Source organism: Oryctolagus cuniculus, chromosome 11 (genome assembly GCF_051225735.1).
Source record: "Oryctolagus cuniculus isolate XC-2025 breed Fujian yellow rabbit chromosome 11, ASM5122573v1, whole genome shotgun sequence".
Lineage (NCBI taxonomy): Eukaryota > Metazoa > Chordata > Mammalia > Lagomorpha > Leporidae > Oryctolagus > Oryctolagus cuniculus.
Window position 1 is genome coordinate 47,733,729 of NC_142877.1, and position 17,368 is coordinate 47,751,096.

General features: G+C 53.9%; 1 protein-coding gene across 1 annotated transcript; it reads right to left on the reverse strand.

Annotated features, from left to right (window-relative positions):
• Nucleotides 1-12,997: 12,997 nt before the first annotated feature.
• On the reverse strand, nucleotides 12,998-16,438 carry CST3 (cystatin C; the record flags this gene model as incomplete). Its single annotated transcript, NM_001082706.1, is given in 3 exon segments — nucleotides 12,998-13,282; nucleotides 14,130-14,243; nucleotides 16,169-16,438. Coding segments are annotated over 3 exon segments (447 nt in total). The 3' UTR covers nucleotides 12,998-13,198.
• Nucleotides 16,439-17,368: the final 930 nt, after the last annotated feature.

The following is a 17,368-nucleotide window of genomic DNA, read 5'->3' on the forward strand; positions in this document are numbered from 1 at the left end:
GCTCTGTGATGAGCTGTCTGGTGGCCAGGGAGCCACTGCAGGTGCCAGGGGTCAAAGGTCTTTTGATAAGCCCTGAAGTGTGTTGGTGGTTCTTTTTTTTCCTTTCACCAGAGACACCTTGCATAATGGGTGGCCAACACCCTCTTGGGTGGCAAAGCTGCTTTAGGTAATCCTAATGTGGATGAGCAAGCTGTGGCATACAAGAGGGAATTAACCCGCCTCTAACCCCAATGCTGGCCCAGCTGCAGTCTCTAGCCCTGAAATCAGGACAGTTTGAACTCTTCATGATGCTGTTGAGATCCCTCTTTTGAACTAAATACTAAGCTTTCTATGTGTATTGTACTCTGCTTTTGATCAGCAACGGTTATTTATTTTATTAATGAGATAATAACCCCAAGATACTATACCTCCTGCAGAAGTGGCTGTTTCAGAAATTCTCTCTCTTTCTCTCCCCTTCTCTATTTCTATCTCTGTATCTTTCTCTATCTCTCTCTCTATCGCCTCAGCACAAGAGACAAAATTTAAACGTGGGAAATATTTTGTTCACATGCCCGATGGAAGTTGAAATTCTTAAGTATATTATGTCTTGAATTGGGTTTGTAACTGTTAGGAAACTGGCGTAGTTGTAGCCAGGTGGCCAAATGGCCCAGCTACCTGAGCCAGGCTCCACCCCCATCCTAATGGGATTAGCTGCTCTTGCTTCCCTGCCCGCCCTCAGGCAAAGTTTTAAAAGGGCCTGTTCCTGAACACGTGCTCTCTTGGTTCCTCTCTCCTGCACTCTCTTGGTTCTTATCTCTAACCTCCTCCTCTGGTCTCTTGCCCCCCCCCCCCCCTTATCTCTCTTCTTTCTCTTCTCTCCTTGCTAGCTCCTCTCCTCTCTGTTTCTTTCTTATATTCTCTTTCTCTCTTTCTCCTTCACCGCCCCTTCACTCCGGTCTGTTGGGTGTTCCCCAATAAACCCTTTCCCTTACTCCGGTGTCCGGTGTGTTTTGTGGTGGCTAACATTAATATATAACAGTAACCACACTTCCTGATTCTTAGTGGCTGCTTCCTCTGGGCTGTGTTCCGCCCTCTAATCTGGGATCTGTGATGCTGGCTCTGGGATTTTCAGGCACCTCCCCTCTCCCCACCGCTGCACTCCTGTGGCTTCCTGGGGGCTGCAGGAGGGGGGAGGGGACATTCTGAGGGACAGTCCCCTGGGGAAGACTGCGTTTGTCCCAGGGAAACGAATCTAGGGCAGATGGGAGCAGAAAGCTAGCTCTGGAGGCCAGGGCGCCTTCCTGGGTGGTCAGAAATCCCTTAAAACGGCTGGCGCCGCGGCTCACTAGGCTAATCCTCCGCCTTGCGGCGCCGGCACACCGGGTTCTAGTCCCGGTCAGTCGGGGCGCTGGATTCTGTCCCAGTTGCCCCTCTTCCAGGCCAGCTCTCTGCTGTGGCCAGGGAGTGCAGTGGAGGATGGCCCAGGTGCTTGGGCCCTGCACCCCATGGGAGACCAGGAAAAGCACCTGGCTCCTGGCTCCTGCCATCGGATCAGCGCGGTGCTGCATCCACACTGGGGGCAGTTCTGTTTGTTTTATCGGCAGTGAAGTAGAACTTGTGGGAAAGAGAAAACAGAGAGGCTTCTCTGTTTTTGTTAATCTGCTCATTCTCCGTTCTTTGACAACAGAATTCCTGAGCTGTGAGTTGGCCACTGAGCCCAGTGCCCCGCCCCTTGGGAGCTGGGTGTGGCCAAGTGGGTGAGAGAATGAGCAGTGAGCAGAGGGCACCGACCTTGCAGTGGGTGCTGAGTGCCCAGTGCCATGGGGAGAATTTCCTTGCTGTGCAGGGACATCACTGCAAAGCCCCAGGCCAGAAGGCAAAGTTTCCGTGTTGTGGCCTGAAGCAGAAAAAAATTCTGCCTTCCCCTGCAATCCTCAGTTTTTGGTCTGTAGGCGGTCCAGCCACACTTTGGAGGTCATCTCCTTCTGTGAAGGTCACCTGACTGTGTGGACAACCGCATCTAAACACCACCCTCCTTGGAACACCTAGAATGCTCTGCGCTGGACCAGACCAGCACAGCTGGTTTGCTTCTCTCTATTCCTGTGTCAAAAAACCAAAGTGAAGCTTTGCTTCCCAGAATGCTCTCCCCATCCCTGCTTATGCCCAGGGAAATCCGATCCTCAGGAAGAGCCATTTCCAGGCCATTGAAACTGGGGCCTCCCTTCCCCCTCCCCAGGAGGCTCGGAGGAACTCTGTTCTTCCCCCACCTTTCTGTGCTGGAGCTGGCCATAAAGAAATTCTGTGACCTACCTTATCTGATGGAGGGCCCATTCCGGACTGACGGGGTCCTCTCCCATGGCTGGGGGGAAGGAATGCTTCAGAGTGTGGGGAGCAACTCAGACTAGACTAAGTTACTGGAATTAAGACTTATTCTATGCATCTGCTCTCCCACAATATGGCGCTGGGAGAGGAGAAAACAGCTTCTACACAGCTGCCTCCAGTTCAACCAATAAACTGTAGGACCTGCTCCTGATTGGAGGAGAGCAGCGTACTCGGCGTGTGGGTAGCAGAGTTGGGATTGGTGGAAGAGGACTATAAAGGAGGAGAGAGACGGCATGCACCAGGAACATCTATCTGAAGGAACACCTGTGCAGCCCCCGAGAGAGCCGGCCGGCGGTGTGCCGCTCCCCCGCGGAAGTGGGGAAAGTGGCAGGGGGAACCGCCCTTCCACGGAGGTGGAAGGGTCGGTAGCCAACCCGGGAAGAACCAGCAGCAAACCCGGGGAGGGCCGAGCAGACAAAAGAACAGCGTAGGGTCCTGTGTCCTTCCTCCGCGAAGACGGGGAGCGACATAATGGTGCCGTGACTCGGATATGAAGCCTAGGCAGGGTTCAGTGTCGTTCCTCCATGAAGAGGGGGAGCGACATCAGAGAGGCCAGGAGGTGTCTGGACAGACAGGCCCTCCTGGGCTCCCCCACGTAGTCTGCTAGCATTAGGTCCCACCTTTCTTCCCCATCCAATTTTGACATGGTTGCCCATGCCCCAAGCCATGAACATATAAGGAAGTCCCCAGAGGATGGGGTTTGGAGGCTTCTGGACAGCTGGACACATGGTGGTTCCTGCAGGGTGGCCGCTCACCCCGTCCCCTGGTCTCCTGTGTCCTGTGTGTACCAGCATGCCTTGCTTTATTGCATGTGGTGATCCTCACAGGTCGTAGGCTGTGGCAGCCCTGCCCAGGGCATGTCTCATGCCATTTTTTTCCAACAGCAGGGGCTCACTTCCTGTCTCTGTCATGTTTTGGTAAGTTTTGTAGTACTTCACACAGTTTTGTTATTATTCTATCTACTGTGGTGATCCTTCTTTTTTAAAAGTGACCCAAACGCGGGTATTTTATTTTATTTATTTATTTATTTATTTATTTATTTTTTATTTTTTGACAGGCAGAGTGGACAGTGAGAGAGAGAGACAGAGAGAGAAAGGTCTTCCTTTGCCGTTGGATCACCCTCCAATGGCCGCCGCTGCAGCCGGCGCACCGCGCTGATCCGATGGCAGGAGCCAGGATCCAGGTGCTTTTCCTGGTCTCCCATGGGGTGCAGGGCCCAAGCACCTGGGCCATCCTCCACTGCACTCCCTGGCCATAGCAGAGAGCTGGCCTGGAAGAGGGGCAACCGGGACAGAATCCGGCGCCCCAACCGGGACTAGAACCCGGTGTGCCGGCGCCGCAAGGTGGAGGATTAGCCTATTGAGCCACGGCGCCGGCCTTTATTTATTTTTAAAAATTAATACAAGCGGGGGCAGTGTTGTGCATAGTGGGTAAAGCTGCCGCCTGCAGTGCTGGCATCCCGTATGGGTGCCGGTTCAAGTCCCAGCTGCTCTACTTCTGATCCAGCTCTCTGCTGTGGCCTGGGAAAGTAGTGGAAGATGGCCCAAGTGCTTGGGCCCCTGCACCACATGGGAGACCTGGAAGAAGCTCCTGGTTCCTGGCTTTGGATCGGTGCAGCTCCGGCTGTTGTGGCCAATTGGTGAGTGAACCAGCAGATGGAAAACCTCTCTCTGTGTGTAACTCTTGCCTTTCAAGTAAAAAAACTAAATCTTCAAAAACAAACAAAAAAAACCCACTGTTCCTCAAGAGTATAGACAGGGGCTCTAAACAATAATCAGATCTCAAAGTGAAAACATCTATGAGCGAAGTTGACATCTTGACATGTGGAGATCCATGAACTCTGATGGCACCATTGAAGACTGGGGGGCACTGCCACAGACCACCCCCATACAGGGGACAGACTTAATCGACAAAGTCTGACAGCGCCAGTGAACAGGCATTCCCCTGCCTCTCCCCTCCCAGGCCTTCCTAGTGCCGGAGACACATGGTATTGGAATGGAGTCAGTCCATGAGCCCACCAGAGACACATGGTATTGGAATGGAGTCAGTCCATCAGCCTGCAATGGCTCCTGTGTATTCAGGTGAAAGGGAGCACTGCACGGCTGTCATTTGAAATCAGAAGTTGGAAGTGATGAAGCCTCGTGAGGAAGGCGAACCGGAGGCGAAGAGAGAGGTGCAACCCCAGTGAACACGTTGACGATAAGGAAGCCAGATAGATCTTTTGCTCATCTGGAGAAAGCTTGGGTGTTCTGGGTAGAAGATCTAAGTGGTCACGGCATTCCCTTCAGCCAGAGGAGTCCAGAGCGAGGTCGTCACTGTCTTTGGGTCTATGAGGGAGACTGTGAGGGCCTGGAACTTGTCCAGGTTGGTTTGGGAGGGCTTAAGGAAAGAAGCCGACCCCCCCCCACCCCGCCCCGCGTGAACTGGCAAGAGAAGCAGCAGGTGCCATTGTAAAAGATCTCAGAAAGATGGGTGCTGAGCAACAGGTGTCAGTGTGGCTGAGACTGCCTTGCAGGGGACGAAGATGCCGTGTGCGACTTTCGGAGCTGGAGAGAAGAAGTCAGCACCTGGCTTTAAAGCTACAGGGAACCGGCTGAATCTCTCGTTCGGCGTTAATGCATTTGGTGACTGTGGCCTGAAGTGGATGCTCATTTATCATTCCAAAAATCCCAGGGCCCTTAGAGAGTTCTACCAAATCTGCTCTGATTGTGCTCTGTAGAGGGAACAAAAAAGATTTAGAGGGCAGCACATCTGTTTACAACATGACTTACTAAAATTTCAAAACATTTTTTTATCTTGTCAGAGAGAGAGAGAGATTTTTTAAATCTTGCTTTACTTGGGAAAGAGAGAGAGAGAGAGAGAGCTCTCTTACATCTGCTGGCCAACTTCCCAAATGCCTGCAACAGCCAGGGCTGAACCAGGCAAAGCCAGAAACCAGAAACTCAATCCAGTTCTCCCATCGTTGGTGGCAGGCACCCAATTATTGCTCCATTATCGTGTGGTTCCCAGGGTGCACATTAGGAGACAGCTGGAGCTGGGAGCAGAGTCTGGACTTGAACCCCAGTGCTCTGTCTGATATGGGATGTCTTGAGTGGCGTCTTAGCTGCTGTGCCACATGCCCACCCCTTATTGAATCTTTTAGCCCACTGTTGAGATCTACTACTGAGAAGAAAAATTTCCTTCCAAAATCTTACTGCTCAAGCACAGTGCAGTTCTGCTGGGGCTGAACAAGATGAATGTTGTGCCACGCCTGCTCACACAACATCCACTCTGCGGCTCTAGTACGAAAAAAATGATTTTGACCATCAAGTCCTTGGTGAGAGATAGAAGGAGAAACAGAGAGTGCTCTGATCTGGTTTATTCCCCAAATACCTCCAACAGCCAGGGCTGGGATAGGCTGAACCCAGGAGCCCAGAACTCAATCCAAGTCACCTGTTGCCTCCAATGGATACATATTAGCAGGCAGATAGAGTAGAAAACAGAGGCAAGACTCATGCAGTGCTGGCATCCCAGATGGGTGCTGGTTTGAGTACAGGCTGCTCTACTTCCAATACAGCTTTTTGCTATGGCCTGGGATAGCAGTGGAGGATGGCCCAAGTGCTTGGGCCCCTGTACCTGCATGGGAGACCTGAAAGAAGCTCCTGGCTCCTGGCTTCATATCGGCACAGCTCTGGCCATTGTGGCTATCTGGAGAGTGAACCAGCAGATGGAAGGTCTCTCTAACTCTCTCTCCTACCCCCTCCTCTCTCCCCTTTCTCCCTCCCTCCCTCTCCTCTCTCTCACTCTGCCTCTCTGTAGCTCTGCCTTTCACATAAATAAATAAATAAATAAATCTTTAAAAAAAAAAGACTCATGCAGGCAGTCTGATTTGGGATGTGAGCACCTTAAGCGGCATCTTAACATCTGCATCAAATGTCTGTCCTGGCTTTAAAGTCAATTTATTTAAAAAATACTTCTGATAAGGCTACAACTGCTGTAGACAGTGACTCCTCTGATGGATCTGGGCAAAGTAAACTGAAAATCTGGAAATTCACCATCAGTGATGTCATTAAGGACATTTGTGATTCATGGGTGGAGGTCAAAATATCAGGTTACGAGAGTTTGGAAAAATTAATTCCAACTCTCATGGGTGACTCAGAGGAGCTTAAATCTTTAGTGAAGGAAGTCAGGGCTGGAGCTGTGGCATAGTGGGTAAAGCTGCTGCCAGCAATGCTGGCATCCCATATGGGCTCCAGTTCATATCCCAGCTCCTCCAGTTCTGATCCAGCTCCCAGCTAATGACCTAGGAAAGCATAAGAAGATGGCCCAAGTGCTTGGTCCCCTGCTACCCATGTGAGAGACCAGATGGAGCTCCCGGCTTTGGCCTGGCTCAGCACTGGCAATTGTAGATACCTGGGGAGTGAACCAGCACATGGAAGATTCTCTCTCTGTGTGTGTGTGTGTGTGTGTGTGTGTCTCCTTCACTCTCTGTAACTGACTTTCTAATAAATAAATAAATCTTAAAACCCAGAAGGCTTTAGTGCAGGAAGTGACCACAGACGTGGTAGAGACATCTAGAGAACTGGAATCCTTGCTGCAGTCTCAGGATCAAACCTGAAGTGGTGAGGGCAGAGCTGCTGCTTATAGACGTGCAGAGAAAGCAGCTCCGTACGATGCAATCCACTCTTGGTGGAGGCTGTGGACATGGCTGAAATGGCCACGAGGACTTAGAAAATGACATCAACTTCACAGCTAAGCCGGTGGCAGGGTTAAACCAGGCTTCCCCTTTTGAAAGAAGTTCCGTTGTGAGCAAAACGCTGTCCGCCATCGTGTACGGTAAGAGAAGTCGTCATGAAAGGAAGACTCCACCAGATACGTCAGATTCCATTGTCTTAAGACATTTCACAGCCACCCCAACTGCAGCAGTCACCATCTTGATCTGCTAGCAGTCAGGTGAGACCACTCCTGTCCCCAGCCACCAACCAACCAACCAAGGGATGAAGACTTGCTAAAGCCTAGGTGATCGTGAGCGTGTTTTAGTAATAAAACAATTCCTATGTGTCTGTTGCTTTTCCGACATGATGTGACTGCACAGTTGACCTCATTAGAGTACCAACATGCACTGGGAAACCCAGAGTCACGTGTCTTGCTGTATTGTAGCTGTGCACACAATGTCTCAGATATGCCCACCACATCCTTTATCATGAGCTGGTAAACCTAAGTGTTTCCCTGAGTTCTGGGAGCTGCTTGAGCAGAGGGCACCTCGGCTTACAGCAAGCTCAGGGCAAGTAACCTGAAGCTGATGAGTCCAGCCTGAAGGCCCCTGGAGCTGTGAGAGGCGATGCTATCACCAGGTGGAGAGTGTCAGAGTTGAATTCAGTTAGGGGATGCATAGTTGGTGTCTGCCCAAGGAGGCCTTGCTAGGTTGTTAGGGGGAGGAGGGGACAAAATTCCCTGCATCTGGTGTTAGAAGTGGTCATGGGGAAACGAGTTGGAGTAGGCATTTATTTTCAGAATATGTAAGTCTCTTCCTATATGTAAATACAGTCTTGTTCTGTGTGTTGTATAAGCATATTACGCATATGTGGTTCTGTGCTCTCTCTCTCTCTCTCCCTCTCCGTCTCCCTCTGCTCTTGCCCTCTGTAATTCTTCCTTTCAAACAAATAATATTGAAAAATAACACAGTAATTACAAATAAAATAGCTTCACCCTTCCCAATCATGGGACTCTGGCTCCGAGAACTGAAGGCTGAGTTGTGTCTTAGGCTTCAGTGAGGGAGGGGTGCAGGGTGTCAGAAACCCAACCCACTTGGCCCGAAGCACAGCGGTAATTGGTCCACAAAACTAAAGCCCAGCAGAAGGGCCGCCTCGGTTTGGTTGCAGGGGCAGAAATAGCCAGTCCCTGGCCATATCTTGGTTCCCTTCTGATGCCCCCACAATTTGGCTTCATTCTCAAGGGAATGGTTATGGAGGTGAATCCCGGACACGATGCACAGAGTGGAAAATTCCATACCATGCAACTGGGTTACATACACATTAGTAAAAATATTACATCACATTACATTCAGGTTCTGTGCAGGAGGTGTACAAGTATGGAACATGAATGAATTTCATGTTTACACTTGGATCTCATTCCCAAATAATCTCATTATAGATGTGTAAATATTCCAGATTGCCCCCAAAAATCTGAACTCTGGAAACACTTCTGGTCACCAGAACTTTGGATAAGAGATATTCCACCTGCAGTCCAACAAATGCCACCATAAGCCTCGTGAGCCCCGGGGGGTGGATGGAGCCAGGGTTGGGGGGAGTAGTGGGGGGGAGGGTCACGTGCCTTCCTTATGTTAATCTTAAGACTCAAGGGCAGAACTCAGCAAGGTCACAGGCTCCAAGCTGTGGTCCAAAGGGAGGAGCCAGCTTCCCTAAAGAGAACTAACTGGACCCTTTGTCACTGCAAGTCCTTCATGAGGTGGGTGGGGCCTGTTTACCTAGCGCCGGGGGTTTCTGATCACCTTGACTGGTGGGGGAACAGGACCAAGAGCTGAACTGTGCCTGCTGCTCTGCAGAGGGAGCCTGGGCGGATCCAGCCTGGGCAGGTGAGAAATACCGCAGGACCCAGCAGTCCTGCAGACTAATCAGGGGCAGGGTGAAGAGTCAGAAACACCCAGGATTGAGTTTGCAGATGGTGGGTGGAGTTCTGCTTCCCAGAAACCAGTGGGGCCCCACTCAAGGTCAGTGATCTGGCCGGCACCTTGGCCCAAGGACTTTGGCATTTGCTTCTGCTTTGGCAGGCAGCGGTGATAGCTCAAGTAATTGGATTCCTGTCAACCCAGTGGGAGATGTAGATTGGGTTCCTGGCACCCAGCTCTGGCCTCTGTCCGCCCCTGGCTGTTGTGGGCATGTGGAGAGTGACCAACTGGATGGGAGCTCTCTGTGTGTCTGTGTCTCAAAAAGGAAGTTTATTTTGCTGCAAAAAAAAAAAAAAAAAAAAAATTAAATCCATGCATCCTTTTTTCCATGAACTGTTTGACTCAGGTGTGCTTGGATTTCAAAGGTGTTTTGCACCAAAATAAACGTTTTTTTCTTTTCTTCTTCTTTTTTTTTTTTTTTTTGACAGGCAGAGTGGACAGTGAGAGAGAGACAGAGAGAAAGGTCTTCCTTTGCCGTTGATTCACCCCCCCAAATGGCCGCTATGGCCAGCACGCTGCGCTGATCCGAAGCCAGGAGCCAGGTGCTTCCTCCTGGTCTCCCATGCAGGTGCAGGGCCCAAGACTTGGGCCATCGTCCACTGCCTTCCTGGGCCACAGCAGAGAGCTGGACTGGAAGAGGAACAACTGGGACAGAATCCAGCGCCCCGACCAGGACTAGAACCCGGGGTGCCGGCGCCGCAGGCAGAGGATTTGGCACTCTCACCAAAATCAACTTTTAACACTTTACTGTTCTGTGAACTTTTTGAAGTCCTCTCATGAATCTTACCTAGTCTTAAGGAAGCCAGACTCCAGAGTTGACATGACGTGACCCCGTGAGTGCATCTCACTCAGCCACATAAGCCTCAGGGCACTTGTTCTGAAGGGACCTCTTGGTCCCCTGATGCCAAGGGCAAGACACAGGTAGAATTAGAAACAATCGTTCTTTTAGCTCCCGTTTGGTTCTCAGCTTCGCAGGGTCATGGATGTTTGACAGCACAGCAGGAAGCAACGGGGAGGTGGGGGTGGTTGCACTTGGGGCTCTCGGGGCCTGACCCTGGAGCTTGACCTTGTGGGTATGGACCAAGTGGGGGCTTTCCTCTCTGCCTCTTTCAGTGAGGCTTCCAGTCTGGTCCAAGGCCACTCCTGCCAACAATAATCTAAATCCCTTTCTACATCTGGTAGTAGCCACGGGCCGCTAAAGCCCAGAGCTCGAATTGTCTATAAAGAGGGGGCTGGTGCTGTGACGTATAGGCTAAGCCTCTGCCTATGGTGCCGGCCTCCCATACGGGCACCAGTTTAAGGTTCTAGTCCTAGCTGCCTCACTTCTGATCCAGCTCTCTGCTATGGCCTGGGAAAGCAGTAGAAGATGGCCCAAGTGCTTGGGTCCCTGCACCCATGTGGGAGAGCCCCAAGAAGCTCCTGGCTCTTGGCTTTAGATCGGCCCAGCTCTGGCCATTGTGGCCATTTGGGGAGTGAACCAGTGGATGGAAGACCTCGCTCTGAGTCTCTCCTTCTCTCTGTAACTCTGCCTCTCAACTAAATAAATCATTTTTTAAAGTCTATAAAGAAACATACACCAAAGCAGACACAAGGAATACAAGCAAAATCTGTAGTCTTCTTATCAACAACTGTTAGAGAAGTGACAAGGAAATATTCCTGAAAAAATACAAAATATCCAGGGACAGAGTTCACAGGAAACACAAAAGACAGATCAAAGGTGTTTTTCACTCTACCGAAGGATGTCATAAAAGCATAGACACATTGCATGATACGTGGTGTTCTGAAAAGCTCAAAAATTATATAGTCATTTTTTTTGCCCCAAATTGAAATATAAATGTTATATAGTCCTGGCAAAAACACTAAAAATCCACCTTGGGCACCAGAAGAGCCCTTTCCTTTGGAAGAATACATTTTTAAAGAATTATAGCCATTTATTTCTGAGAGTGAGGGCAAGTTCTCTCATCTGCTGGTTTACTCCCCAATCGCCTGCAACAGCGGAGTGGCTGAAGCCACGAGCCAGGATCTCAATGCAGGTCCTCCCTCATGAGTGGCAGGAACCCAACTACCTGAGCCCTCCCTGCTGTCTCCCAGGGTGTGCATTAGCAGGAAGCTGGAGCCAGAGCGGAGCCAGGCATCAAATCCAGGCACTCTGATGTGCGATGTGGTTGTCCTAATCTTAATGGCTAGGCCAAAGAGGCACCCCCAACTATATTTAGAAAACCAAATTTAGAGGGAGAAAAGAAGAGAGAGTGGCCATTCTACCATAACATTCAAAAAAATTAAAGTTGGCCAAAAAACAGGAGACAAGAAAGAGAATGAGCTCAATTTAAGGAACTGACCGATGAAGCTATAGTGATTTTGCTGTAGGGCTAAGAAGCAGGTTTTGGAAGTCTCACAGAAAAACAGCCCTGGCTCATGATTTGCTGATGAGTGACAAGTTTCCCTAATACACCTGTTCTTTCTCGCTCACAACTCTGTGGGCCAGGAATTCAGGAAGGGCATGGCTGGGTGGTTCTCGCCTGGGCAAAGAGATGACAGCAGGTGCCATGGTCCCTTGCGAAGTCAGATGGACTGGACATCTGAGAGAGCCCACTCACCCAGTTGGGAGGTGATGCTAGCTTTGAGGGGTCATCCCTGGTGGCCTCGTGGGCATGGGGTCTTGGCCGGCGCCCCTTACAGAGAGCCTGGCTTCCTCCAGGAGCTCACCAGAAGCTCTGGGGGCCTCCCCCGACCTCACTTCCTAGGCAGCTGCTGGTAGATGCAACCACAAGGCCACCCCAGACACTCCACCTTTCAGAGCCAAGATATAAGGTATCATAACTAGATCAACGAAAAAAAAAAAAAAAAACCTCTAAATCTTACTGTTAACCCAGGGCCAGAAAGATACCCAATCTATGTATAAGGAGAAACCTTAGAGAGGATACACTTCTATTTAACACTCAAATCAACAAGCCCCAGAGTTAGGCCTCAGAGGCGCGAGACTGGACTTCCTCCCCAAGGGACATTTGGGTCAGCTGTTGACCTCCAGGTTTCAGCAGTTCGGGCTCATGGGCGTCCCCAGGGATGCCGGCATCACAGGCGGCGGCTTCGCCTGCTACGCCACAGTGCCCACCCCATGTGCACCCCCCTTTAGTCCCATTTTCCCACAGGCTTTTTGGAGCCCCCTCCTGTACTCTCAGGCTTGGTTTCCAGGTAGGTCCCTAGGTCTTCAGTGGCGGGTAAACGGAAGTCATAACTTACTTGGTCTCTGGGCAACCTAATCACCTCTGTGAACATGGATGGTATTCACTGCCTGGCCAAGCTCCACTGAGGGCCAGCCCCAGGCCATGGGCACCACCTATGCCCCTCCTGTCTTTTTCCCCAAGGGCAGCCTATGCCCCTGCTGTCTGAATGCTTGGGTTCCTGCTTCCTCCCTGCTTTTCCCTCCCCTGAGTCTCAGATACCCACCCCCAAAGTGGCAGCTTCTGCCATGCCTGCTCTCAGCCCTGCTCTGATCTCCACCAGGAGCTCTTGGAACAGGACGCGGCTCCCAAACCTCACGCAGATGTTCAAACCCCAAAGTCTTAGAGGTGGTGGTTAACAGGCTAATGTTCATGGTTGGTGGCTTCAGGGTGGAGACTCCATCTAACTGCATCTGGGAGGTGGGCTTGTTGGGCGGTCTCTAGGACCCTGGGCAGTTGCCCAGTTTGGAAGGTGGTTCTCATTTGGGCATGGCTGTATGACCCAGGCAAGCTTGCAGGCTCACCAAGTGATCACCCTCCGCCCACCTTCCACACACACCAGATGCCACCTGCCTGACCTTGACTATGAACCGTCAAAACCACCCACGGAGATGAGCCGTCTCCTTTCCAAAGCAGCCCCCCTTGATGTCTCTGTTGAAGTGACAAAAAGCCAACTAACATGGCTGCATACCCCTCCACCCCCCAGCACAGCAGGCAATTCCACGAAAAAGAGCTGATGCTATTTTTTATTGGATACAATCGAGGCAGCCCACGCATGCTGCACAGCAGTAGATCTGACAAGCTAGGGAGACAACAAGGGAGGAGCCATTGAGCTGTTCAGAACCTGCCTCGCAAAGTCTTCCAGCAGGGCCCTGGGGGGACTCCCACCTAAGCCAGGGTGTGCGGAGCCAGGGGCAGCGGGCAAGGCCGTAGAGCTGGCACTGACCCCCTAGGCATTCTGGCAGTCGGATTTCAGCAGGGAGATTTTATTCAGCCAGGGCACGCTGTAGATCTCGAAGGAGCAGAGCATCTTCTGTGAAAGGAACAGAGAGGGGCAGTCGGTGCGGGTGACAGTTAACCAGCACGTGCCCTGGCATGTGACGTCTGAGCGTGTGCGATGAACAGGGGTGACTCTTGTCCCCACCCGCCCCCACCCCACTGGCCGAGAACACAGCCCCACCTGTTGCTCCATATCTCCCACCAGTCCTGGTCCTCACGTGCCCTTGCCCCGTGAGCTGCAGCGTCTGCAGGGCTGCAAGAGCCCCAGGAGTGTAGGGCAGGGGACAGGCGCCCCCTCTCTCCCTCTACCTCTTACACCTGGGTGGGCTGCAGGAGGGGTGTAGAAGGAAGACCCCAGAGGGCGGAAGCCAGTGACTAGGGGATAGTGGCTCTCTCCACAGCAGCAACCTCGCGAGAGCTGGCCCTATCCATGGAGAAGCTGGTGGTGGAGTGAGTGGGGGCAGTCTTGGAAGGCTCTAGACACTCCTAAGCCTCTAATTCCATCTGATCTGTTCAGCAGGGCTGTGGGCAATGGGGCAGGCGGCCAAGGCTGGGACTAAACAGAGCCCCTCCCCTCTCCCCGTTTCCAGGCAGCTCCTCCTGCAGCTGCTGCTCCTTGTCCAGCAGGTGCAACCTCCAAAAGCAAGCCGTGCTGCCCTCCCCATAAACCCCCATGCCCAGGCTAGACCCCCTTATCTTAGCAATTCAGGTTTATCATGGGTACATACAGCCCTACTGCTCTCCACATGCACACATACACAAAACTCACACCGGTGTGTGTCTACGTATGAATCCCGGACCCCTGGCTACCTCTCCCCACACATGCACAGGCTTGCACATGCACACACACACCCTCCCCTTTGCCTCCATCAGGCACATACCCTCTGCAGGTCCGGCTGGTCGTGGAAAGGACAGTTGGCCAAGTTGGTCTGCGTCTTAGTGCACGTGGTCCGGCCTATCAGCACGTCCAAGTAGTATTTCACGCCACTTACGATCTGGGAGGGTGCAAGGAGCAAGAGTCAGCACGCCCTTCACTTTCACACATGCAGTCACTCTGCTGTTGTTGCTGGGCTGCCAGAACTGCCACCCACAAGGCCACAGGAGCTGCCTCCCCCTCCCAGGCCACACCCAGGCCCTGGCAACTCCTTTGAGTCCAGGCAGCTCCCAATAGGGTGTCTCCTGCAGCTGGGCGGAGCGATTAAGAGGAAACGCAAGAGGGAAGCCAGGGACTATAAATATGTCTTAGCCAGCTCCAGGAACACGAGGCACACAGCTCCGGGGAGCCAGCCAGGCAGGGGCAGGCAAACAGTTCCATGTACTGGGAGCACAGGGCAAGGGCCTGCTGTAAAGCAGGGCTCTGCAGGGACAGGGTTCCTGAAGTCCCACTAACTGTGGGCAGGGCAGGAGGCAGCGGGCGCTGTGTTTTAGGCAGGCAGGTGGTTACAGAGTGGGTTTGGGATGCAAAGGATGAGGGATCTGGGAGGGGGGAGCCAGGGCCTCAGACCTTGCCCTGGGATCCCTCGGACGATGGTTTTCCCATCTGTAAAATGGACCCACGACCCGAGGTGGCCTACAGCACCTCACTCCAAGCCGGTGTCCCCCTGGAGGAGACGTGGGACTGCAGGGACCCGCTACAAGCCTCAGGGCCCCAACATCAGCTGACTCCTCTGAGACATGGCCCAGGCCCGTGACTCAGCCGAACTCCCAAGGGAAGGCAGATGTGAGCTGTGCCCTGAGCGTGTGCCCCGCTCGGCTGGTGCCAAGTGGCCCGGCTCTCTGGCCTCAGGTCCAGTTCCAGGCTTCAGCCCTGGCTGATGCTCCTGCCTGCTGCCCCTACCCCGTTGCTGGCCAGAGGCCTGACCTCACACCTGCTGCAGCAGCACAGCCCAGGTAGTGCCAGGGGCCAGTGTGGTGACACCAGTCCCCAGGGCTTCTCCCAGGGGAAGGAAGGCCCCGCTGAGTGGCCTGTGCCGAGGAGGACTCCCGGGGCAGGATCACCTCACCACCGGTGTGTACCCTGGAGGAAACATCAGCTTAACCCGGACAGGTCATGGCATGTGCAGTTTAGCAGAGGGTGGGGTCTGAGAGGCGTGCTACTGTGTGATCCTCAGAGATGACACAACACGATAGGGCGGCCGCCAAGTACGCACTGGCCCATCACGGACCAACAAGTCCCAGTCCCTCTCACGGATGCCGCTCTCATGTGACAGCCTGAGGATCTGCTCCAGATCAGAGTTAGGACCTGGACCGTACAGCACTGAGCCTGGGGAAGCTGGGCAGTGGAGGTGGGGGGAGGGGAAGAATGGCGACAGCAGCCGGGTCTGTGCATTATTACAATTCAGCGCATGCAAGCTGACGGCTGATTTTCAAAAGCGCGCGTTAGGGAGGTAAGAGAAAGCGCTTGCTTTCCGGAAACGCACACGGAGGCATAAACAAGCTTGCATGTGCATAGGGAGAGGAAGGGGTGCGCTGAGAAGTTGGAGGGATGCTGGAGAAGGGTTCTTGGAGAACGCTCTGTAGCATCTTTGCCACCCTCTGTTCCGTGAACTGGAAACTATGTCAGGTTCAGAAGGCAAAAAGAAGTGTTCAGAAGCCATCCGGCTGCTCGGCGGGCTGCGGGCTCCGTCCGTTTGTTCTACTCCACTCACGGCCCTTTAACGAACAGCTCCCACTGTGCTCCCGGTGCCCAAGAGGCTGGGGTCCGGGCCTGCGCGGGACAGGGACCCACAGACAGACGCACCCAGACCCTGACCCCTGCGGCGCCTCCAGCAGGCCGGCGCTGGGACCCATGACTAAGGCGCCAAACACGGTCAGCTGGTCCGGTGGGATTCCAGGCCGCCCGCCCGCCCGGGGACTCACCGGCCAGGGCGCGGCCGGATCCCCGGGCCCCCAACCCAGCCCGGCCCGCCCCGGCACACACCTGCCTGCGAGCGCGCACCACCTGCAGCGCGCGGCTGTGGTACCTGTCGTTGCTGCCCTTGTTGTACTCGCTCTCCGCGAAGCCCAGGGCGCGCTGCACGTCCTTCTCTTGGGCGTCGACGTCCTCCAGGCCGCCCAGCAGGCGCGGCGACTGCCTCGTCCTGGCGCCGGCCGCGGGGCTCACGGCCAGGGCGAGGGCCACAACCAGGGCGGCCAGCAGCAGCAACGGAACACCCAGGGACCTCGCCATAGTGCGTGCACAAAGACGGAGCAGCCACGAGCAAGACTGCGCCCGAGTGCCGGCGTTCGTGCTTTTATTGGCTCGCCCCGCATGGGCCCGCCCCCGGCCCGCCTCTTCCGGGCCCTGCCCCGCCCTCCGCGCGGCCCGCCCCTTCCCCGCCCTGGGAGCCCGCCCGCCCCTGGGGCGCCGGGCGCCCGAAACCCGGCTCTGGACCCTGAGTCCCGCTGCCTCGGGCGAGGGCAGGGTGGCGGCCTGGGCCCTCGGAGGTCGGGGCGGGGGGCGTCCGTGAGCGCCGAGGAAGCCCTCGGGGAAATCGAGTCTGCGCCGCGTTTTGGGGAACTCGTGAGCCGGCCGCAGCAGGAGAAAATGGGCCTTGGTTCTGGGTTCAGGGCGCCGGGCAACGCAGCCAGCCGAGGGCCTGGGGCTCCTCGGGTTGCTCCCGGAGGATGTATTTTTGTGCGTCTGCGAGTGGGCGCGGTTTTAAAAGGAGGAAACTTTTCGTTAATACTATGTAGGCTAATCTACTAAATAATATTTCACAGTCTGGCTTTGTCTTTTTTCATTTGGAGCAGGTGCCGTTCGGGCCGGTCTCGTTTGGGGTGCGTGGTGGCCACAAGGTGTTGGTGGCCAACAGCCCAGCTTTAGGGGAGGGGCAGGGGTCAGAGGTCAGAGGTGCTGTGGCAGAGACATGGCTATCCCGGGACACACAGGGCCTGGAGGTCGCCTTGAGACCCAAGAGGACACGAAGCCCAGGCTAGACCAGGGGAGCAAAGCTCTGTGCAGGGGCCACCGCTGGTGCCGAGTTCTTGGAAGGGCCGAGTGGGCTGGTTAAACGGGGACCCGATGTGCTCCGGAAGCTCTCCGTGCTGGCTGTGTGGACAGCACCCTTAGTGGGGAGCCCCTAGCGGGCTGGGGAAGGAATGTTGCCCCACCTGGGACCCCTTTGTCCCCCCACCCCCC